Source organism: Chlorocebus sabaeus, chromosome 20 (genome assembly GCF_047675955.1).
Source record: "Chlorocebus sabaeus isolate Y175 chromosome 20, mChlSab1.0.hap1, whole genome shotgun sequence".
In the NCBI taxonomy this organism is placed as follows: Eukaryota; Metazoa; Chordata; class Mammalia; order Primates; family Cercopithecidae; genus Chlorocebus; species Chlorocebus sabaeus.
In genome coordinates this window covers 132,955,370-132,973,746 of record NC_132923.1, presented here as the reverse complement: position 1 = coordinate 132,973,746, position 18,377 = coordinate 132,955,370, and the positions used below count along the sequence as shown (strand labels likewise).

Here is an 18,377-nt window from a genome sequence, read left to right as displayed (position 1 = left end):
TCAAGCAATCCTCTCCTGCCTTAGCCTCCCAAGTAGCTGGGACCACAGGCATGTGCTACCATGCCTGGCTAATTGTTTTGTACTTTTTGTAGAGATGGGGTTTCACCATGTTGCCCAGGATAGTCTCACACTCCTGGGCTCAAGCTGTCCTCCTGCCTTGGCCTCCTAAAGTGCTGGGATTACAGGTGTGAGCCACCGTGCCTGGCCTAAACTGTTTATTTAGAAATAATGATAGATTCCCAGAAAGTTGCACAGATAGGAAGGTCCCATGTACCTCTACCCTTTCCCTCAAAGGGGACATCAGATACAATCATGGTACAATATCAAAACAGGAACACCGACACTAGTGCAATGTGCATGTTGTTCTGTCATTTCTCCCCATGCAGATTCCTGTGACCAGTGTCAGGGTCAAGGTACAGACCTCTCCCATCCATCACTCAAGGTTCTCCCCTTTATAATCCTGCCTACCTCTGCCCACCACCAATCCCTAGCCCGTAGCAACTGCTGATATGTTCTCCATGTCTATAATTATGCCATTTAAAGAATATTAGGGACTGGGCACGGTGGCTCACACCTGTAATCCCAGCACTTTGGGAGGCTGAGGCGGGTGGATCACCTGAGATCAGGAGTTCAAGACCAGCCTGGGCAACATGGTGAAACCCCGTCTCTACTAAAAATACAAAAATAGCTGGGCATGGTGGCAGGCACCTGTAATCCCAGCTACTTGGGAGGCTGAGGCAGGAGAATCGCTTGAGCCCAGGAGGTGGAGGTTGCAGTGAGCTGAGAGTGCCCCATTGCATTCAGCAAGGGCGACAGGGCGAGACACCATCTCAAAAAAAAAAAAAAAAAAAAAAAGAATATTAGGTAAGTGGAATCATAAAGTATGTGACCTTTTGAGATAAGCCTTTTTTACTCCACATAAGGCTCCTGAGATGCATCTAAGTTGTGTGTATCCATAGTCCGTTCCTTTTTATTGCTGAATAGTATTCCATGGTTTGGTTTTACCACAGTTCGTTCAGCCATTTGCCTGTGGAAGGATATTTTTTTTTTTTTTTTTTTTTTTTTTTTTTTTTTTTGAGATGGAGTCTGGCTCTGTCTCCCAGGCTGGAGTGCAGTGGCCGGATCTCAGCTCACTGCAAGCTCCGCCTCCCGGGTTTACGCCATTCTCCCGCCTCAGCCTCCCGAGTAGCTGGGACTACAGGCGCCCGCCACCTCGCCCGGCTAGTTTTTTGTATTTTTTTAGTAGAGACAGGGTTTCACCGTGTTCGCCAGGATGGTCTCGATCTCCTGACCTCGTGATCCGCCCGTCTCGGCCTCCCAAAGTGCTGGGATTACAGGCTTGAGCCACCGCGCCCGGCCGTGGAAGGATATTTTGTTTCCAGTTTTTGACTATTACAAATAAAGCTGCTCTGGCCAATTATGTACAGGTTTTTCTTTTTTCTTTCTTGTTTTCTTTTGAGACAGTGTCTCACCATGTCGCCCAGGCTGTAGTGCAGTGGTGCAGTCATAGCTCACTGAAGCTTTCACTTCCTGGGCTCAAGCGATCCTCCTACCTCCGCCCCTGAGTAGCTGGGACTACAGGGGTGCACCACCATGCCCCGCTAGCTTTTGTATTTTCTGTAGAAACAGGGCTTCGTCATGTTGCCCAGGGTGGCCTTGAACTCCTAGGCTCAAGCGATAGACCTGCCTTGGCCTCCCAAAGTGTTGGGATTACGGGCGTGAGTCACCGCATCTGGCCCTCTTGACAGGTTTTTGCGGGATGTGGGTTTTCATTCCTCTGGGGAGAATGCCCAAGCGTGCAGTGCTGCATTGTGTGGTGTGTGTTGAGTTTCTGAAGACAAGGATGTCCACTCCTGCTGCTTCTGTTTAACATGGTACTGCAGGATCTGGCCAGGACATTTAGGCAAGAAAAATAAAAGGCATCTAGATTGGAAAGGAAGAAGTGAAGCTATCTCTATTTGCAGATCATATGAACTTGTATGTAGAAAACCCTAAGGAATCCACTAAAAAACTATTAGAACTAATCATCAAGTTTAGCAAGGTTGAAGGATACAAGATCAATACGCAAATATAGAAATATGCTTACAATGCGCAATCTGAAAATGAAGCAGAAAATAATCCCATTTACATTGGCATCAAAAAGAATAAAATAGGATAAGTGTAACAAAAAATTGTAATACTTATATTCTGAAAACTGCAAAATGTTGTTGAAAGAAATGAAAGTTTTGAATAAATGGATTAACATCCCATGTTCATGGATTGGAAAACTTAACATTGTCCAGATGGGGGGACTCCCCAAATTGACCTACAAATTCAACACAATCCCTATGAAAATTCCACCGGTTTCATTGTAGAAACTGACATGCTGATTCTAATCCATAGTTCATATGGAATTGCAAGAGACCCAGAATAGCCAAAACAACCGTGAAAAATAACATAGTAGAAGGACCCACATACCCTGATTTCAAAACTTAGTGCAAAGCCGCAGTAATCAAGACTGGCACTGGTACAAGGACAGATACATAGATCAATGGAATAGAATAGAGCACTCAGAAATCTGTGTATCTATGGTCAGGATGCCAGGACCATTCAATGGAGGGGGAAGAGTAGTATCTTCAGCAGATGGTGCTGGGACAACTGCATATTTGCATACAAAAGAATGAAGTTGGACCCTTAGCTGGTACCTTATACAAAAAGTAAAATAAATGAAAGACCTAAATGTAAAATTTAAAAATATAAAGCCCTTAGAAGAAAACATAGGGATAAGTCCTCATCACCTTGGATTTGCCAAAGGATTCTTAGATTTGACACCAAAAACATGAGCAGCAGAAGAAAGAATAGATAAATTGGGCTTCATCAACATTAAGAACTTCGGGACGGGCACAGTCCCTTACGCCTGTAATCCCAGCACTTTGGGAGGCCGACACGGGCAGATCACTTGAGATCAGGAGTTGAGACCATCCTGGCCAACATGGTGAAACCCCGTCTCTACTGAAAATACAAAAATTAGCCAGGCGTGGTGGCCGGTGCCTGTAATTTCAGCTACTCAGGAGGCTAAGGCAGGAGAATTGCTTGAACCCAGTAGGTGGAGGCTGCAGTGAGCCAAGATCACACCACTGCACTCCAGCCTGGGCGACAGAGTGAGACTCTATCTCAAAAAAAAAAAACAAAAAAGAAAAATTAAGAACTCTGTTGCTTCAAAGGACACCATGAATGAGGCTAAAAGCCCACAGGCTGGGTGCGGTGGCTCACACCAGTAATCTCAGCACCCTGGGAAGCTGAGGTGGGCGGATCACGAGGTCAGGAGATCGAGACCATCCTGGCTAATACAGTGAAACCCCATCTCTACCAAAAAATACAAAACAATTAGCCGGGTGTGGTGGCGGGTGCCTGTAGTCCCAGCTACTCGGGAGGCTGAGGCAGGAGAATGGCGTAAACCTGGGAGGTGGAGCTTGCAGTGAGCCAAGATCAAGACACTGCACTCCAGCCTGCCTGGGCGACAAAGCAAGATTCTGTCTCAAAAAAAAAAGACAGCCCACAGAATAGGAGAAAATAGTTGCCAATCATGTATCTAATAAGGGACTTGCATCAGAATATATAAAGAATCAGCCGGGCGTGGTGGCTCAAGCCTGTAATCCCAGCACTTTGGGAGGCCGAGACGGGCGGATCACAAAGTCAGGAGATCGAGACCATCCTGGCTAACACGGTGAAACCCCGTCTCTACTAAAAAATACAAAAAAATAGCCGGGCGAGGTGGCGGGCGCCTGTAGTCCCAGCTACTCGGGAGGCTGAGGCAGGAGAATGGCGTAAACCCGGGAGGCGGAGCTTGCAGTGAGCTGAGATCGGGCCACTGCACTCCAGCCCGGGCGACAGAGCGAGACTCCGTCTCAAAAAAAAAAAAAAAAAAAAAAGAATATATAAAGAATCCTTATAGCTTAATAGTGAAAAGATAACCCAGTTAAACATGGGTGGAGGTTCTGAATAGAAAGAAATGTCTCCAAGGAAGATATTCAGGTGGTCGGTAAGCACATGGAAAGATGCTTGAGATCATCAGTCATCAGGGAACTGCACATCAAAACCACCGTGAGATGCTACTTCACACCCACTTGGATAACAACCAGCGTGGGCGAGGATGCGGAGCAGCTGGAACCCTCAGGCGCCGCCGGTGGGAAGGGAAAACGGTGCGGCTGCTGTGGAAAATAGTGTCTCAAACAATTACACAGAATCGCCACATGACCCAGCAGCTCCACCCCTAGGTATGTACCCAAGAGAAATGAAAACGCACCCACACCAAAACTCGTCCCTGAGCATTTACAGTGGCTTTATTCATAACAGCCAAAAGGCAGAAACCACCCAAGTCTCCAAGGATAAACACATGGATAAACAAAGGGTGGCACCTCCCTACGATGGAATTACTCACCATGAAGAGGAATGAAACACAGAGTGGCCGAGCCTTGAAACCATGCCGAGTCAAGAAGCCCGCACATGCAGTAGGGTTCCATTCATAGGAAACGTCCAGTATGGGGATGTTAGAGAGATTGAAAATAGATTAGTGGTTGTTTAGGGTTGGAGGTAGGGTGGAGGGGAGGGAGGTTGGCAGCTAAAGAGTATGAGGTTTCTTTTTGAGGTGGTGAAAATGTTCTGAAATTGACTATGGATGTGGCTGCACAACTGTGGGAATATAATAAAACCCATTGAAATTGTACACTTTATTTTTTTGAGACAGAGTCTTGCCCTGTTACCAGACTGGAGTACAGTGGAGTGATCTCAGCTCACCGCAACCTCCACCTCCCGGTTCAAGCAATTCTGTTGTCTCAGCCTCCCGAGTAGCTGGAATTACAGGCATGCACCACCACACCCGGCTAATTTTTGTATTTTTAGTAGAGACAGGGTTTCACCATGTTGGCCAGTATGGTCGCGATCTTCTGACCTTGTGATCTGCCTGCCTCTGCCTCCGAAAGTGCTAGGATTACAGGCGTGAACCACTGCGCCTGGCATCTTAATTGTACACTTTAAATGGATGAATTGTAAGGAGTGTGGATGATATTTCAATAAAGCTACTTAAAATAAAAGAAACTGCCAAGTTGTATGCTAGAGTGGCCATCTTACCTTTCTACTACACAGTTTCTATGCAGCCTCGCCAGCTTTTGGCGCTGTCGCTACGTTTAATTTTAGCCATTCTGATTGCAGTGTGGTGATGTCTCATTGCGCCCTTAATATGCATTTCCCTAATGGCTAACAATGCTGACTATCTGAATATCTTTTGTAAAAGTAGAGACAGGGTCTCGCTCTGTTGCCCAGGTTGGAGTGCAGTGGTAATCATGGCTCACTGCAACCCTAAACTCCTGGGCTCAAGCAATCCTTCTACCTCAGCCTCCCAAGTAACTGGGGCTACAGGTGTGCACCACCATGCGCAGCTAATTAATTTTTTTTTAGAGATGGTGTCTTGCGTTTTTTGTTTAGAGATGGGGTGTTGGTTGCCAGGTTAGTCTCAAACTCCTGCCCTTAAGTGTTTCTTCCACCTTGGTCTCTGAAAGTGCCGGGATTATAGGCGTGAGCCACTGCGCTCAGCCCTAAATATCTTTTTATGTGCTTATTTGCCATCTGTAGATTCTCCTTGGTGAAGTGTTTCATGTCTCTTGTCTATTTTCTTTTCTTTTCTTTTTTTTTTTTGAGACGGAGTCTTGCTTTGTCGCCCAGGCTAGAGTGCAGTGGCCGGATCTCAGCTCACTGCAAGCTCCGCCTCCCGGGTTTATGCCGTTCTCCTGCCTCATCCTCCCGAGTAGCTGGGACTACAGGCGCCCGCCACCATGCTCGGCTAGGTTTTTTTTTGTATTTTTTAGTAGAGACGGGGTTTCACCGTGTTCGCCAGGATGGTCTCGATCTCCTGACCTTGTGAGCCACCCGTCTCGGCCTCCCAAAGTGCTGGGATTACAGGCTTGAGCCACCGCGCCCAGCTGTCTATTTTCTAATTGGATTGTTTATTTATTTATTTTTTTACTGTTGAGTTTTGAAAGTCACCCTCCCCTGCCACCAAAATACCTGGACAGGAGTGGTTTGTCAGACATGTGGTTTGCAAATATTTACCCTGTGGCTTGTCTTTTCATTCTCTTAAGAGCTTGTTTTTGCAGAGTAAGAGTTTTTAGTTTTGAGGAAGCTCAGTGTGTGGACTTTCTCTTTTATGCAGTGCTTTTGATGTTAGGTCTGAGGGCTTCCCCCAAGTCCTCGCTCTGCGGCGTGTCCTCCTGTCTTCTTCTGATCTGCTGATGTCATCGTGAGACTTTTCTCACTTGGTGGATCGCACTGATCGATTTTCAGGTGTGAACCAGCCTTGCATTCCCACTTGGCCGTGGTGATACTTCTTTTTGCATGTTACTGAATTCTCTTTGCTAACATTTTGTTAAGGTCCTGGGTAGAATTTGCTTTGACTTCCTATTAAGAGCCTGCCTGGAGAGCTCGCTGCTTCAGGGAGTTGTGAAAAGGCTCCAGGAGAGAGCAGGAAAAGTGATTGGAAGGGTCTGAAAGCAAGGTCTCCAGGAAGGGCCAAAGAAGGGGCGGCGTGGTTTGGAGGGAGGAGGCCAAATGGGAAAGCAGCCGTCTCTCGGTGCGCTTTCATCTGTCTTCTAAAGCACGCCCCGCCCCTCTCTGTCCTCATGCTGCCCTGGTGCGTGGTCCCCGGCTGCTGGTGTCAGGGCAAGGACAAAGACCCGGGAGTCTGAGTCCTGGTGATTGCCAGGCCCTGGGGAATGGCGGGAGATGCGGGCGGAGGCTCTTCTTGTGACCGGGGCAGGACGTGTCTTCTGCTGGACTGGCACCTTTTTGTTTGTCCCGTTGGTGGCAGATGTGAGTGACATCGGGCGCTTCCTCAGTGCATTTCACGAGCCGCACGCGGGGCTCGTCCAGGCCGCCCAGCAGCTGCTGTGTGATGAGCAGGCCCCGCAGAGGCAGAGGCTGCTGGCCGACCTCCTGCACAATGTCAGCCAGAACATTGCAGCTGAGACCCGGGCTGAGGACCCGCCGTGGTTTGAAGGTGCGTGGGGGCTGCACCCGGGCTGAGGACCCATGTGGTTTGAAGGTGCGTGGGGGCTGCACCCGGGCTGAGGACCTGCGTGGTTTGAAGGTGCGTGGAGGCTGCAGCTGGCAGGGGAAAGCCTTTTTCAGAGCCTAAGGTGCCAGGAGAAGTTGGGTTCCAAAAAGCCCCCAACGAAGGGCTGGCCTGTACCCTTGTGGGTTGAGGTGGGGGACTCTGAAGAAAACGTGCTCATTTTCCAGCCTCGTGGGAAAGGCACCCAGCAAGGACTCACGTGGGGCCAGAGTCCAGGGCAGCCCTCAGATGGGACTTTTTATTCTTTTTTTTTTTTTTTTTGAGACGGAGTCTTGCTCTGTCGCCCAGGCTGGAGTGCAGTGGCCGGATCTCAGCTCACTGCAAGCTCTGACTCCCAGGTTTATGCCATTCTCCTGCCTCAGCCTCCCGAGTAGCTGGGACTACAGGCACCCGCCACCTCACCCGGCTAGTTTTTTGTATTTTTTTAGTAGAGATGGGGTTTCACTGTATTAGCCAGGATGGTCTCGATCTCCTGACCTCGTGATCCGCCCGTCTCGGCCTCCCAAAGTGCTGGGATTACAGGCTTGAGCCACCGCGCCCGGCTGGGACTTTTTATTCTTTTTATTTTATTTTTTGAGATGGAGTCTCGCTCTGTCACCCAGGCTGGAGTGCAGTGGCATGATCTTGGCTCACTGCAACTTCTGCCTCCCAGGTTCAAGCGATTCTCCTGCCTCAGCCTCCGGAGTAGCTGGGATTAAGTCACGTGCCACCACGCCTGGCTTGTTTTTAGTACAGATGAGGGTTCACCATGTTGACCAGGCTGGTCTTGAACTTCTGACCTCAGCCTCCCAAAGTGCTAGGATTACAGGTGTGAGCTACTATGCCTGGCCTATTATAATTATTTTAAAAATTGTGATAAAGTACATATGACATAAAATTTACCATCTCAACCATTTTTTAGTGCACAGGTCATTGGCATTAGGTACAGTCACATGTGCGGCCATCCCCACTGTCATCTCCAGAACTCCTTCCACCTTACAAAGCTGAACCCGTGTCCCCGTTACATTCACTCTCCATTCCCCCTCCTCCAGCCCCTGGCAGCCACCATTCTGGTTTCTGTCTCTCTGATTTGATGACTCTAGGGACCTCATATGAATGGAGTCACATAGTATTTGTCCTTTTGTAACTGACTTATTGCACTCAGCACAGTGTTCTCAAGGTTCTTCCATATCATAGAACATATCAAAATTTCCTTCTTTTTAAGGCCAAATGATGCTCCACTGTGTGTACATACCACACTCCGTCTATTCACTCCACTGCACGTACATACCACACTCCGTCTATTCACTCCACTGCACGTACATACCACACTCCGTCTATTCACTCCACTGCACGTACATACCACACTCCGTCTATTCACTCCACTGCACGTACATACCACACTCCGTCTATTCACTCCACTGCACGTACATACCACACTCCGTCTATTCACTCCACTGCAGGTACATACCCTGCTCTATGCACTCCACTGCACGTACATACCACACTCCGTCTATTCACTCCACTGCACGTACATACCACACTCCGTCTATTCACTCCACTGCAGGTACATACCCTGCTCTATGCACTCCACTGCACGTACATACCACACTCCGTCTATTCACTCCACTGCAGGTACATACCCTGCTCTATGCACTCCACTGCACGTACATACCACACTCCGTCTATTCACTCCACTGCATGTACATACCACACTCCGTCTATTCACTCCACTGCAGGTACATACCCTGCTCTATTCACTCCACTGCACGTACATACCACACTCCATCTATTCACTCCACTGCACGTACATACCCCGCTCTGTCTATTCACTCCACTGGACATACATGCCCCGCTCTGTCTATTCACTCCACTGTGTGTACATACCACATTCTGTCTATTCACTCCACTGCACGTACATACCATGCTCTGTCTATTCACTCCACTGCATATACATACCACACTCTCTATTCACTCCACTGCATGTACATACCCCACTCTCTGTATTCACTTCACTGCGTGTACATACCACACTCTCTCTATTCACTGCACTGTGTGTACATGCTCCATTCTGTCTGTTCACTCCACTGCACGTACATACCACAGTCTCTCTATTCACTGCACTGCATGTACATACCCCGCTCTGTCCATTGACTCCACTGCATGTACATACCCTGCTCTGTCTATTCACTCCACTACATGTACATACCCCGCTCTATTCACTCCACTGAGTGTACATACCCTGCTCTGTCTATTCACTCCACTGCACATACATACCCTGCTCTGTTCATTCACTCCACTGCATGTACATACCCTCTATTCACTCCACTGCGTGTACATACCACACTCTGTCTATTCACTCCACTGCACGTACATACCCCGCTCCGTCTATTCACTCCACTGTGTGTACATACCACGCTCTGTCCATTCACTCCACTGCGTGTACATACCACACTCTCTCTATTCCCTGACACTTGGTTTGCTTCCAGCTTTTGGCCTGGCATTGTAAGCCCATTAGAAGCGATGCTGAGAGATTGTAGCGTTTTTGGGAAAGGAGGGCTTGAGGGCCAGGCAGAAGCTCCTTGGTGATATTTGAGATGCTTCTAAAAACAAAAACCAAACAGGGATGCTGTCTGTGTCACCATCAGAATACTTCTCAAGATGATGCAATCTGGCTGGGTGAGGTTGCTCACGCCTATAATCCTAGCACTTTGGGAGGCTGAGACTGGAAGACAGCTTGAGCCCTGGAGTTCAAGATCACCCTAGGTAACAAAGTGAGACCTCATCTCTAAAAAGATGTAAAAAGTTAGCTAGCTGTGGTGGTGCGTGCCTGTAGTCCTAGCTACTTGGGAGTCTGAGGCAGGAGGATTCCCCGAGCCCAGGAGGTCAAGGCTGTAGTAAGCTGTGTTCATGCCACTGTACTCCAGCCTGGAGGAGAGAGCGAGACCCTGTCAAAAAGCTGAGGCAGTATGACCCTCATATTCTGCCCTGCTTGGCACCTGAGCTGGGTGGGACACAGACCTAGAGGCCCTTGGCCTGCCCTGTGGACTTGGGGGTCTTCTCATTTTCCTTGCAGGCTTGGAGTCCCGATTTCAGAATAAGTCTGGCTATCTGAGATACAGCTGTGAGAGCCGGATCCGGAGTTACCTGAGAGAGGTGAGCCTGTGTGAAGGCCGGGTATGCTCGAGGGTTTTTGAAGCCAAGCTCTGTGGGCTCTGGAAGCTTGTGGTCTTCACAATGGGCAGTTGGTAGGACCACACTCTGTGCTTGCGTGGATCTGGTGGCGCTGCTCTGGTGAGGGAAGCTAGCGCATGGACGCTGTGCCTCCCCCTTCATGGGGGTGAGCACCCACTGGGCCTTTTTAGCTGTGTTTGAGGTCACTGGGGTTGGGGAGCGGGGTGGTGGTGGCTCCTGCCTGCCTCCCCTCCTCTCCCCACGAGGCTTCTTCCTGGGCAGCAGTGGCAAGCATCAGGGCAGACAGGGGAGAGGATGCCCAGAGCCTGAGTTGTCATTTGCCCAACTGTGACCAAGGTCAGCAGGCGCTAGCAGGGAGCTGAGGCCCTTCTCATGAGCCCATCCTTGGTCTGCAAACCTCTCCGCCTCTCCCTCCTCCCTCCCAAAGGTGGAGTCAGCTCTGCCCTCATTTCCATCCACCCCATCTGAATGTGGATTTCCTCATCACATAGCATGACACGCCACACTACCCCATACCACACCACACCAGGTCACACCCCGTCATGCCACACCCTGTCATGCCACACCATGCCACGCCACACCCTGCGATGCCACACCATGCCACGCCACACCCTGTCATGCCACACCACGCCACGCCACACCCTGCCATGCCACACCATGCCACGCCACACCCTGTCATGCCACACCATGCCACGCCACACTCTGTGATGCCACACCATGCCACGCCACACCCTGCCATGCCACACCATGCCACGCCACACCCTGCCATGCCACACCATGCCACGCCACACCCTGTCATGCCACACCATGCCACGCCACACTCTGTGATGCCACACCATGCCACGCCACACCCTGTCATGCCACACCACACCCTGTCATGCCACACCATGCCACGCCACATCATTAGCACGCGGAGGGTGCTGTGGAGGCCACTGTAATGGGCTTCCTGTCCCAGTGCTGCCCTGCGTGGTCGGCCCCTGAGCCCTCAGTCCACCCCTCTCTGTGGCACAATTGCTAATGCTGCTCTGCACTCCCTATGTTTTTCTGCATGTCCTCGAGGTCCTGGTGACCGGCCATGTTCTCGTGCATTTCCCAGCCTGCTCCCTGTAGCGGAGCTGACTGATCCTGATACTCTTCACTGCAAGTGCAATGACCAGGCGCTTCCCCGTCTGACCAGGGTGGGACAGCCGTGCCTGCCTAACTTTGCTAGCTCATCTTCTTTTTTGAGATGGAGTCTCACTGGAGTACAGTGGTGCAATCTCAGCTCACTGCAACCTCTGCCTTCCAGGTTCAAGCGATCCTCCTGCCTCAGCCTCCCAAGTAGCTGGGATTACAGGCATATGGCACCATGCCCCGCTAATATTTTGTATTTCTAGTAGAAATGGGGTTTCACCATGTTGGTCAGGCTGGTCTCAAACTCCTGACCTCAAGTGATCCGCCTCCCAGAGTGTGGGGATTATAAATGTGAGCCACCACACCCAGTCCGTTATCTCATCTAAGTCTCACCCAGCCTGGGGGCTGGCGTAGTTCCCTCCATTTCACAGGTCAGAGTCTCCCAGGGTGGGACAGCCCAGCAGTGGCCGAGAGGCCATGTGAACTCAGACCCGCTGACCACAGGACTGGGCTTGGGCAGGGTCTCAGAGGGCCGTGGAGTGGGATGGATCGAGACTCAGTGCGGGTTTTGGGGCACTGTGCACCAGGCTCAGCGATGTTGCTTGGTTCCTCCAGGTGAGCTCCTACCCCTCCTTGGTGGGTGCGGAGGCTCAGGAGGAATTCCTGCGGGTCCTCAGCTCCATGTGCCAGAAGCTCCGGTCCGTGCAGTACAATGGCAGCTACTTCGACAGAGGAGCCAAGGGCGGCGGCCGTCTCTGCACGCCGGAAGGCTGGTTCTCCTGCCAGGTGAGCTGTGTGCCCTTTATCCTGGGGCCACCCGGCTGGCCTGCGGAGCGCAGCCCACTGGGGCGAGGCGGGCGGGGACCTTCAGCCCTTGGCCTGCCTGGGCAAAGCCTTGTGAAGAGGTGCAGCCCTCACATTCCCAGGGAGGGTGGCGGTGTCTCAGCAGTGCCTCTGAAGCTGCCATGCACACAGGAGTCCCTAGGGAGCTTGCAGAAGGCTGCAGGGCCCCGCCCCAGGGCTTGTCTCGGTAGGGCTGGGCGGTGTCTCAGTCAGCCCCTGCTGCCATAACAGATGACCCCAGATCACCCTGGCCGGGGAGGCTGGAACAGCAGCTAGTTACTGCTCACGGTTCTGGAAGCTGGAAGCTGAGATCAGGCCCACGCTCCCCCACTGCCTTCCCAGGTGCCCCTTCTGCACCATGCTAGGCGTGGTCTGGCCTTTAGTGGCGATACATCTGTGTCTCTGGCGAGTCCTGGGCATACCCCTCTCCCTCCCATGGGGCGGGGAGCAACTTGAGGCGCCTCTTGGTGTTTGCACACTGCAGTTGCATTCCTGGTAAGGTCCACTGATGCCTGTGATCTTCCAAGTGCCGCTCAGTGGGTCCAGTGGCAGGGGCCAGGTGGTGGGTGCGGCCTCCAGTGGCTTCTTCTCATGGGACAAGGCTCCTTGCTGCTCCTGCCAGGCAGATCCTTCTGGGGGTGGTGGGCTCTGACCACAAAAACACTTCTTCCAAGTTAGCTTAACATTTAGACTTTGCAGTGCGCTTGCTCACCACTGACTGAGTACCTATGTTGTGCCTGGCACTGTGGGAGGGTTTGGGACGCAAAGATGAAAAATCCTTCATCCCTGACAGCAGGGTGAGTCCCGCACAGTGGAAGGTGAAAGACACATAAAAGAGCGAGGCAGAGGAGGCCGTGGGGCCGCAGGAGGTGCGGCCAGCGTCCTGGGTGTGAGGGCTAGTCGGGAGCGGCCCCAGGGAGGCAGTGAGGCCTTAAAGCGGGTTGACTGATAGATGGGGGCACAAGAGTGGGCTGGGAGGGACCAGGTGCCCTGGGCATGGCAGTGGGAAGCAGTGGGCTCTGCTGGGGAGGCTGCGAGTCCCCAGGGTGATGGGGGCACAGAATGCAAGTGGGCACGGGGGCTCCAGGCATGTGCTCTGCAGAAGTCTGTGCACAAATGAGTGTGCCGAGTGCTGGGCTGTGGGCTACAGGGAAGACGGAAGCCATGGCCATGGCACCTTCAGTGAGGCAGCCCTGCCTCTGCATTGGGATCACAGGAAAACATCAGGAAGCTGTGGGGAGTGGCTGGAAAGGGAGCTTCTAGGGCCTGGGTCCTTGCTTCTCATGCTCTGGCCCTGCCCTGCCAAGTCAGTACCTTCCTGGCCTCACCTCCCATGAGGTGGGGGTGCTGGTGTGTGACCCCAGGGGTAACAGTGACAATAACTACCTTATCCTCTTTACAAACTAAGAACATATTGTTAGGGGTAATGAAGGAAAAAGAAGGATCGATTCCAAAGGCAGAACTCTTTTTTTTTTTTTTTTCCTTTGAGACGAGTCTGTCTCTGCCTCCCAGGTTCAAGTGATTCTCCTGCCTCAGCCTCCCGAGTAGCTGGGATGACAGGTGCCCGCCACCATGCCTGGCTAAGTTTTGTATTTTTAGTAGAGATAGGGTTTCACCATGTTGGCCAGGCTGGTCTTGAACTCCTGACCCCAGGTGATCTACCCACATCGGCCTCCCAAAGTGCTGGGATTCCAGGCGTGAGCCACCACGCCCGGCCAAGGCAGAACTCTGAATCTCCCTAAAGCAGCACACCCTGGATCAGGGACCAACCCCCAAGGGGCGTGCCTCTCAGTAAGATCACCTGCCTTGGTGTATTAGGCCATTCTCTCATTGCTATAAAGAAATAGAGAGTGGGTAATTTATAAAGAAAAGAGGTGTAATTGGCTTATGGTGCAGCAGGCTGCACAGGGAGCATGGTGCTGGCATCTGCTCAGCTGCCTGGGAGGCCTCAGGAAACTCACACTTGTGGTGGCAGGGGAGGCAGGATCAGGCACGTCTCATGTGGGGGAAGCAGGAGCAAGAGGGAGAATGAGGGGTGGGTGCTACTTTTAAGCCAGATCCCAGGAGGACTCACTCCAGCGTGGGCAGCACACAGGGGATGGTGCTAAACCCTTCATGAGAAATCCGCCCCCAGGATCCATCACCTCCCACCAGGCCCCACCTCCCACCCTGGGACTGACATGCCGACATGAACTCTGGGTGGGGCTGCACATCCAGAGCATGTCGCTTGGTGACTGAAATGGTATAAGAGACCCACTTCCGGCCGGGCGCGGTGGCTCACGCCTGGAATCCCAGCACTTTGGGAGGCTGAGGCGGGCGGATCACGAGGTCAAGAGATCCAGACCATCCTGGCCAACATGGTGAAGCCCCGCCTCTACTAAAAATACAAAAATTAGTCGGACATGGTGGCACATGCCTGTAGTCCCAGCTGCTTGGGAGGCTGAGACAGGAGAATCATTTGAAACTGGGTGACAGAGGTTGTAGTGAGCCGAGATCGTGACGCTGCACTCCAGCCTGGCGACAGAGTGAGATGCCGTCTAAAAAAAGAGAGACTCACTTTCTGGCCTTCCCTCGTTCTCTTTTGGCCCCCAGGGTCCCTTTGACATGGACAGCTGCTTATCAAGACACTCCATCAACCCCTACAGTAACAGGGAGAGCAGGATCCTCTTCAGCACCTGGAACCTGGATCACATGTAAGCTCACAGAGCAAGGTTCAGACCTGAGAGTGCCTGCGGGGCCCTGTCCCTGCTGCGGCCCCGTCCCTGCTGCGGCCCCGTCCCTGCCGCGGCCCCGTCCCTGCTGCGGCCCCGTCCCTGCCGCGGCCCCATCCCTACCACAGCTCTGTCCCTGCCACAGCTCTGTCCCTGCCATGGTGTTGCCTCCTTGGGTTTCAAGGGCTGTGCCCATGTTACAGTCTAGGGAAGTGGTGCCTGGTAGCAGCATGGGAGGCTCCTGAGTGGGCACACACCATTCCCTCCACTGTCAGTACACGTGCTGGACCTGGAGCCATCCCTCCTGTCCCCTCCAGTGCTCCCTGTGGATGGAGCTGGTGGGCAGCGTCCTTCCCCAGAACATAGGTCCCAGCCCTCGGCCGCCAGAGGTTCTGAGCCTCTGTGAGTTCGAACCAGGGCGAGCTTAGAAAGCGGGAGCTCCTGGTGTCACGGTAGGTAAGGGTGTTTTCCCCTTTTTCTTTTTCTTTTAGAGACGGAGTCTTGCTCTGTGGCCCAGGCTAAGTGCAGTGGCAGGATCATGGCTCACTGAAGCCCTGAACTGCTAGCCTCAAGCGATCCTCCTGCCTCAGCCTCCTGAGTCGCTGGGACTACAGGTGCTCGCCACCATGCCTGGCTGGCTTATTTTGTGGAACCAGCCTGGGCAGAAGTCTCAGCTGGCAGGAGTGTTTCATAGCTGTACGAGCTGTGTGGCTCTTACAAATGGGCAGGATGGAAAACTTCATTCTTTTAAACTGAGATGCATTCCTTGAATATAATTGTAGCCTTGCCCTTGCTTTTTGAAGACAAAAGCCTTCAAATGCCCGTAAAATGGCTGTACAGGATGAGCATCCCTAATCGGAAAATCTGAAATCTGAAGTGCTCCAAAATTCAAAACTTTTTGCGTACCAACATGATGCTCAAAGGAAATGCTCATCTGCGCATTTAGGATTTGGGAGTTTTTTTTTTTTTTTTCTTCCTGAGGTGGAGTTTTGCTCTTGTCGCCCAGGCTGGAATGCAATGGCGCGATCTTGGCTCATTGCAACCTCTGCCTCCCAGGTTCAAGCGATTCTCCTGCCTTAGCTTCTCCAGTAGCTGGGATTACAGGCACGTGGAACCATGCCCAGCTAATTTTGTATTTTTAGTACAGAAGGGGTTTCTCCATGTTGGTCAGGCTGGTCTTGAACTCCCAATCTCAGGTGATCTGCCCTCCTTGGCCTCCCAAAGTGCTGGGGTTACAGGCATGAGCCACCGCATCCGGCCGGATTTGGGATTTTTTTAAGGATGCTCAGCTAGTCAGTGTAATGTAAATATTCCAAAATCCTAAAAAAATCCCAAATCAAAAACACTTCTGGTCCTCAGCATTTCAGATGGGGACACTCAACCTGTATTGCTTTCGGAGTGAGGTATTTTTAAAGTATGTAAAACACTATGGTCATAGTTGAGCTTTTACCCTGTCCGTACTCAGCCCCTACACCTTACCCTGAGGAACACGCTCTTGTGAAAGGTGTGTGTGCCCTTCAGATCCCTGTCGCTGCACCTTTACCACATGCGTGTGCGTTTGACATGCACCTACGCCATGGCCCACACTGTCATCTGCAGTATACCTTTTCATTGCACACTATGCTTAGATTTGGCACATTCATTTTAGCAGGTGCAAAACACTTCACTTTTTGAATAGGCTCTAATTTTAACATCTTTCCATGCTGGTAGGCATTTAGGTTATTTCTAATTTCTCATCATTATAAAAATCCCTGGGATGAACACTCTATGGAATGAACCCATATGGTCTGGTTCCGTGCTATTTAAAGTGTGGTCACTTTCAAGCATTAGCAACATCTGGGAGCCGGGTGGGAATTCAGATTCTTAGGCCCCATCCACATAGAACCCAGGTGCCTGGGGATTGGGGTGTGCATCCAAGCATGGGGAAGGTGCCCCCAGTGTCTGAGCTTGAGTCCCTCTAGGGAGTGTTCTGGGTCCTAATGACACTGCTGTCCCCTCTCTGAGCCTGGCCAGGCTGCTCTCGAGTGTCCCAGCCTACACGCTCACCATCCGTGTGAGTTCATGTTTTCCCAGGTTCTTGCTGACACTTGGTGTCAGTGTTCTGCATTTTCCCAACCTGATAGGTGAGACACAGATTCTCTTGCTCTAATTTTCATTTTCCTAATGACTAGGAAGGTTGAGCTTCTCTTTCCAAGTCTGTGGCCACTTGTGTCTTCTGTGTTGCTTTCCTTTGCTCGTTCTGTCTTGGGCTGTGGTCTTATTTGTGGGCATGCTTTACACATTCTGGATACATTAATCCTATGATATCTTTTTTCATAAGTTTTATTTATTTATTTTTTGAGATGGAGTCTCACTCTGTCGCCCAGGCTGGCGTGCAGTGGTGTGATCTTGGCTCACTGCCACCTCCACCTCCTAGATTCAAGCGATTCTCCTGCCTCAGCCTCCCGAGTAGCTGGGACTATAGGTGCACACCACCACACCTGGCTAATTTTTGTATTTTTTTAAGTAGAGATGGGGTTTTGCCATGTTGGCCAGGCTGGTCTCAAACTCCTGACCTCAAGTAATCTACCCACCTTGGCTTCCCAAAGCGTTGGAATTATAGGCATGAACCACTGTGCCTGGCCCACAACAAGTTTAATTTATTTTCTTTCATTTTTTTGAGACGGAGTCTCGCTCTGTCACCCAGGCTGGAGTGCAGTGGTGCAATCTTGGATCACTGCAAGCTCTGCCTCTCGGGTTCACGCCATTCTCCTGCCTCAGCCTCCCGAGTAGCTGGGACTACAGGCGCCCGCCACCATGCCTGGCTAATTTTTTTTGAAGTTTTTAGTAGAGACAGGGTTTCACCGTGTCAGCCAGGATGGTCTCAATCTCCTGACCTTGTGAACCGCCTGCCACAGTCTCCCAAAGTGCTGGGATTATGGCATGAGCCACTGCGCCTGGCCCAGGTTTTAAATGTTAATGTGCTCAGATGTTCCTTTTGTGTGTTAAGAAATCCTTCCCTGCCCTGTCTATCCGAAAGAGATTCTCCTACTCTTTGCTGGTTTGTTGGGCCCCTTGCCACGTGCACCAAGTACCCAAAAATGTTTTCTCCCGGCCGTCCAAATGCTCTTGTCCCTTTCAAGATCATGGTGGGTGGGGACGTCAACCTAGGGGACACAACCAGCATTTACAGAGTGAAATAGGCCATCCTAGAACAGAGTACAGATGAAAATAGCAGACGGGACAGCGTGAGTCAGAGGAATATTTCACCAAGTGTTTGCTGCAGTTATATTTTCTCTCACGCTTCCTAAATATGTATACTCACACACAGATAAGTGCGTTGGGTTTTAATTAAAAATGTCGTTTTTAGCACCGGTCTTCAGAAGGTTGCAGAGACACTGGTCTGTTTGCCACAGGCCTGCCCTGACGTTTGTGGGGGTTGACACCACGTG

General features: G+C 51.3%; 1 protein-coding gene across 7 annotated transcripts in view; it reads left to right on the top strand.

Moving 5' to 3' along the window:
- Window positions 1–18,377, top strand: part of DFFB (DNA fragmentation factor subunit beta) — a 31,365-nt gene that overhangs the window by 2,994 nt on the left and 9,994 nt on the right. For 4 of the 7 annotated variants that reach the window (XM_037985139.2, XM_037985138.2, XM_037985141.2 and 1 more), the window contains exons 3-6: window positions 6,842–7,030; window positions 10,161–10,240; window positions 12,008–12,178; window positions 14,828–14,928. In XM_037985139.2, the coding sequence (XP_037841067.2) occupies window positions 6,842–7,030; window positions 10,161–10,240; window positions 12,008–12,178; window positions 14,828–14,928 (541 nt within the window). Of the gene's footprint in view, window positions 1–6,841; window positions 7,031–10,160; window positions 10,241–12,007; window positions 12,179–14,827; window positions 14,929–15,437; window positions 15,561–18,377 lie in introns of those variants that run through there. The other 3 variants (XM_037985142.2, XM_007980842.3, XM_037985143.2) reach the window with 2 other exon arrangements.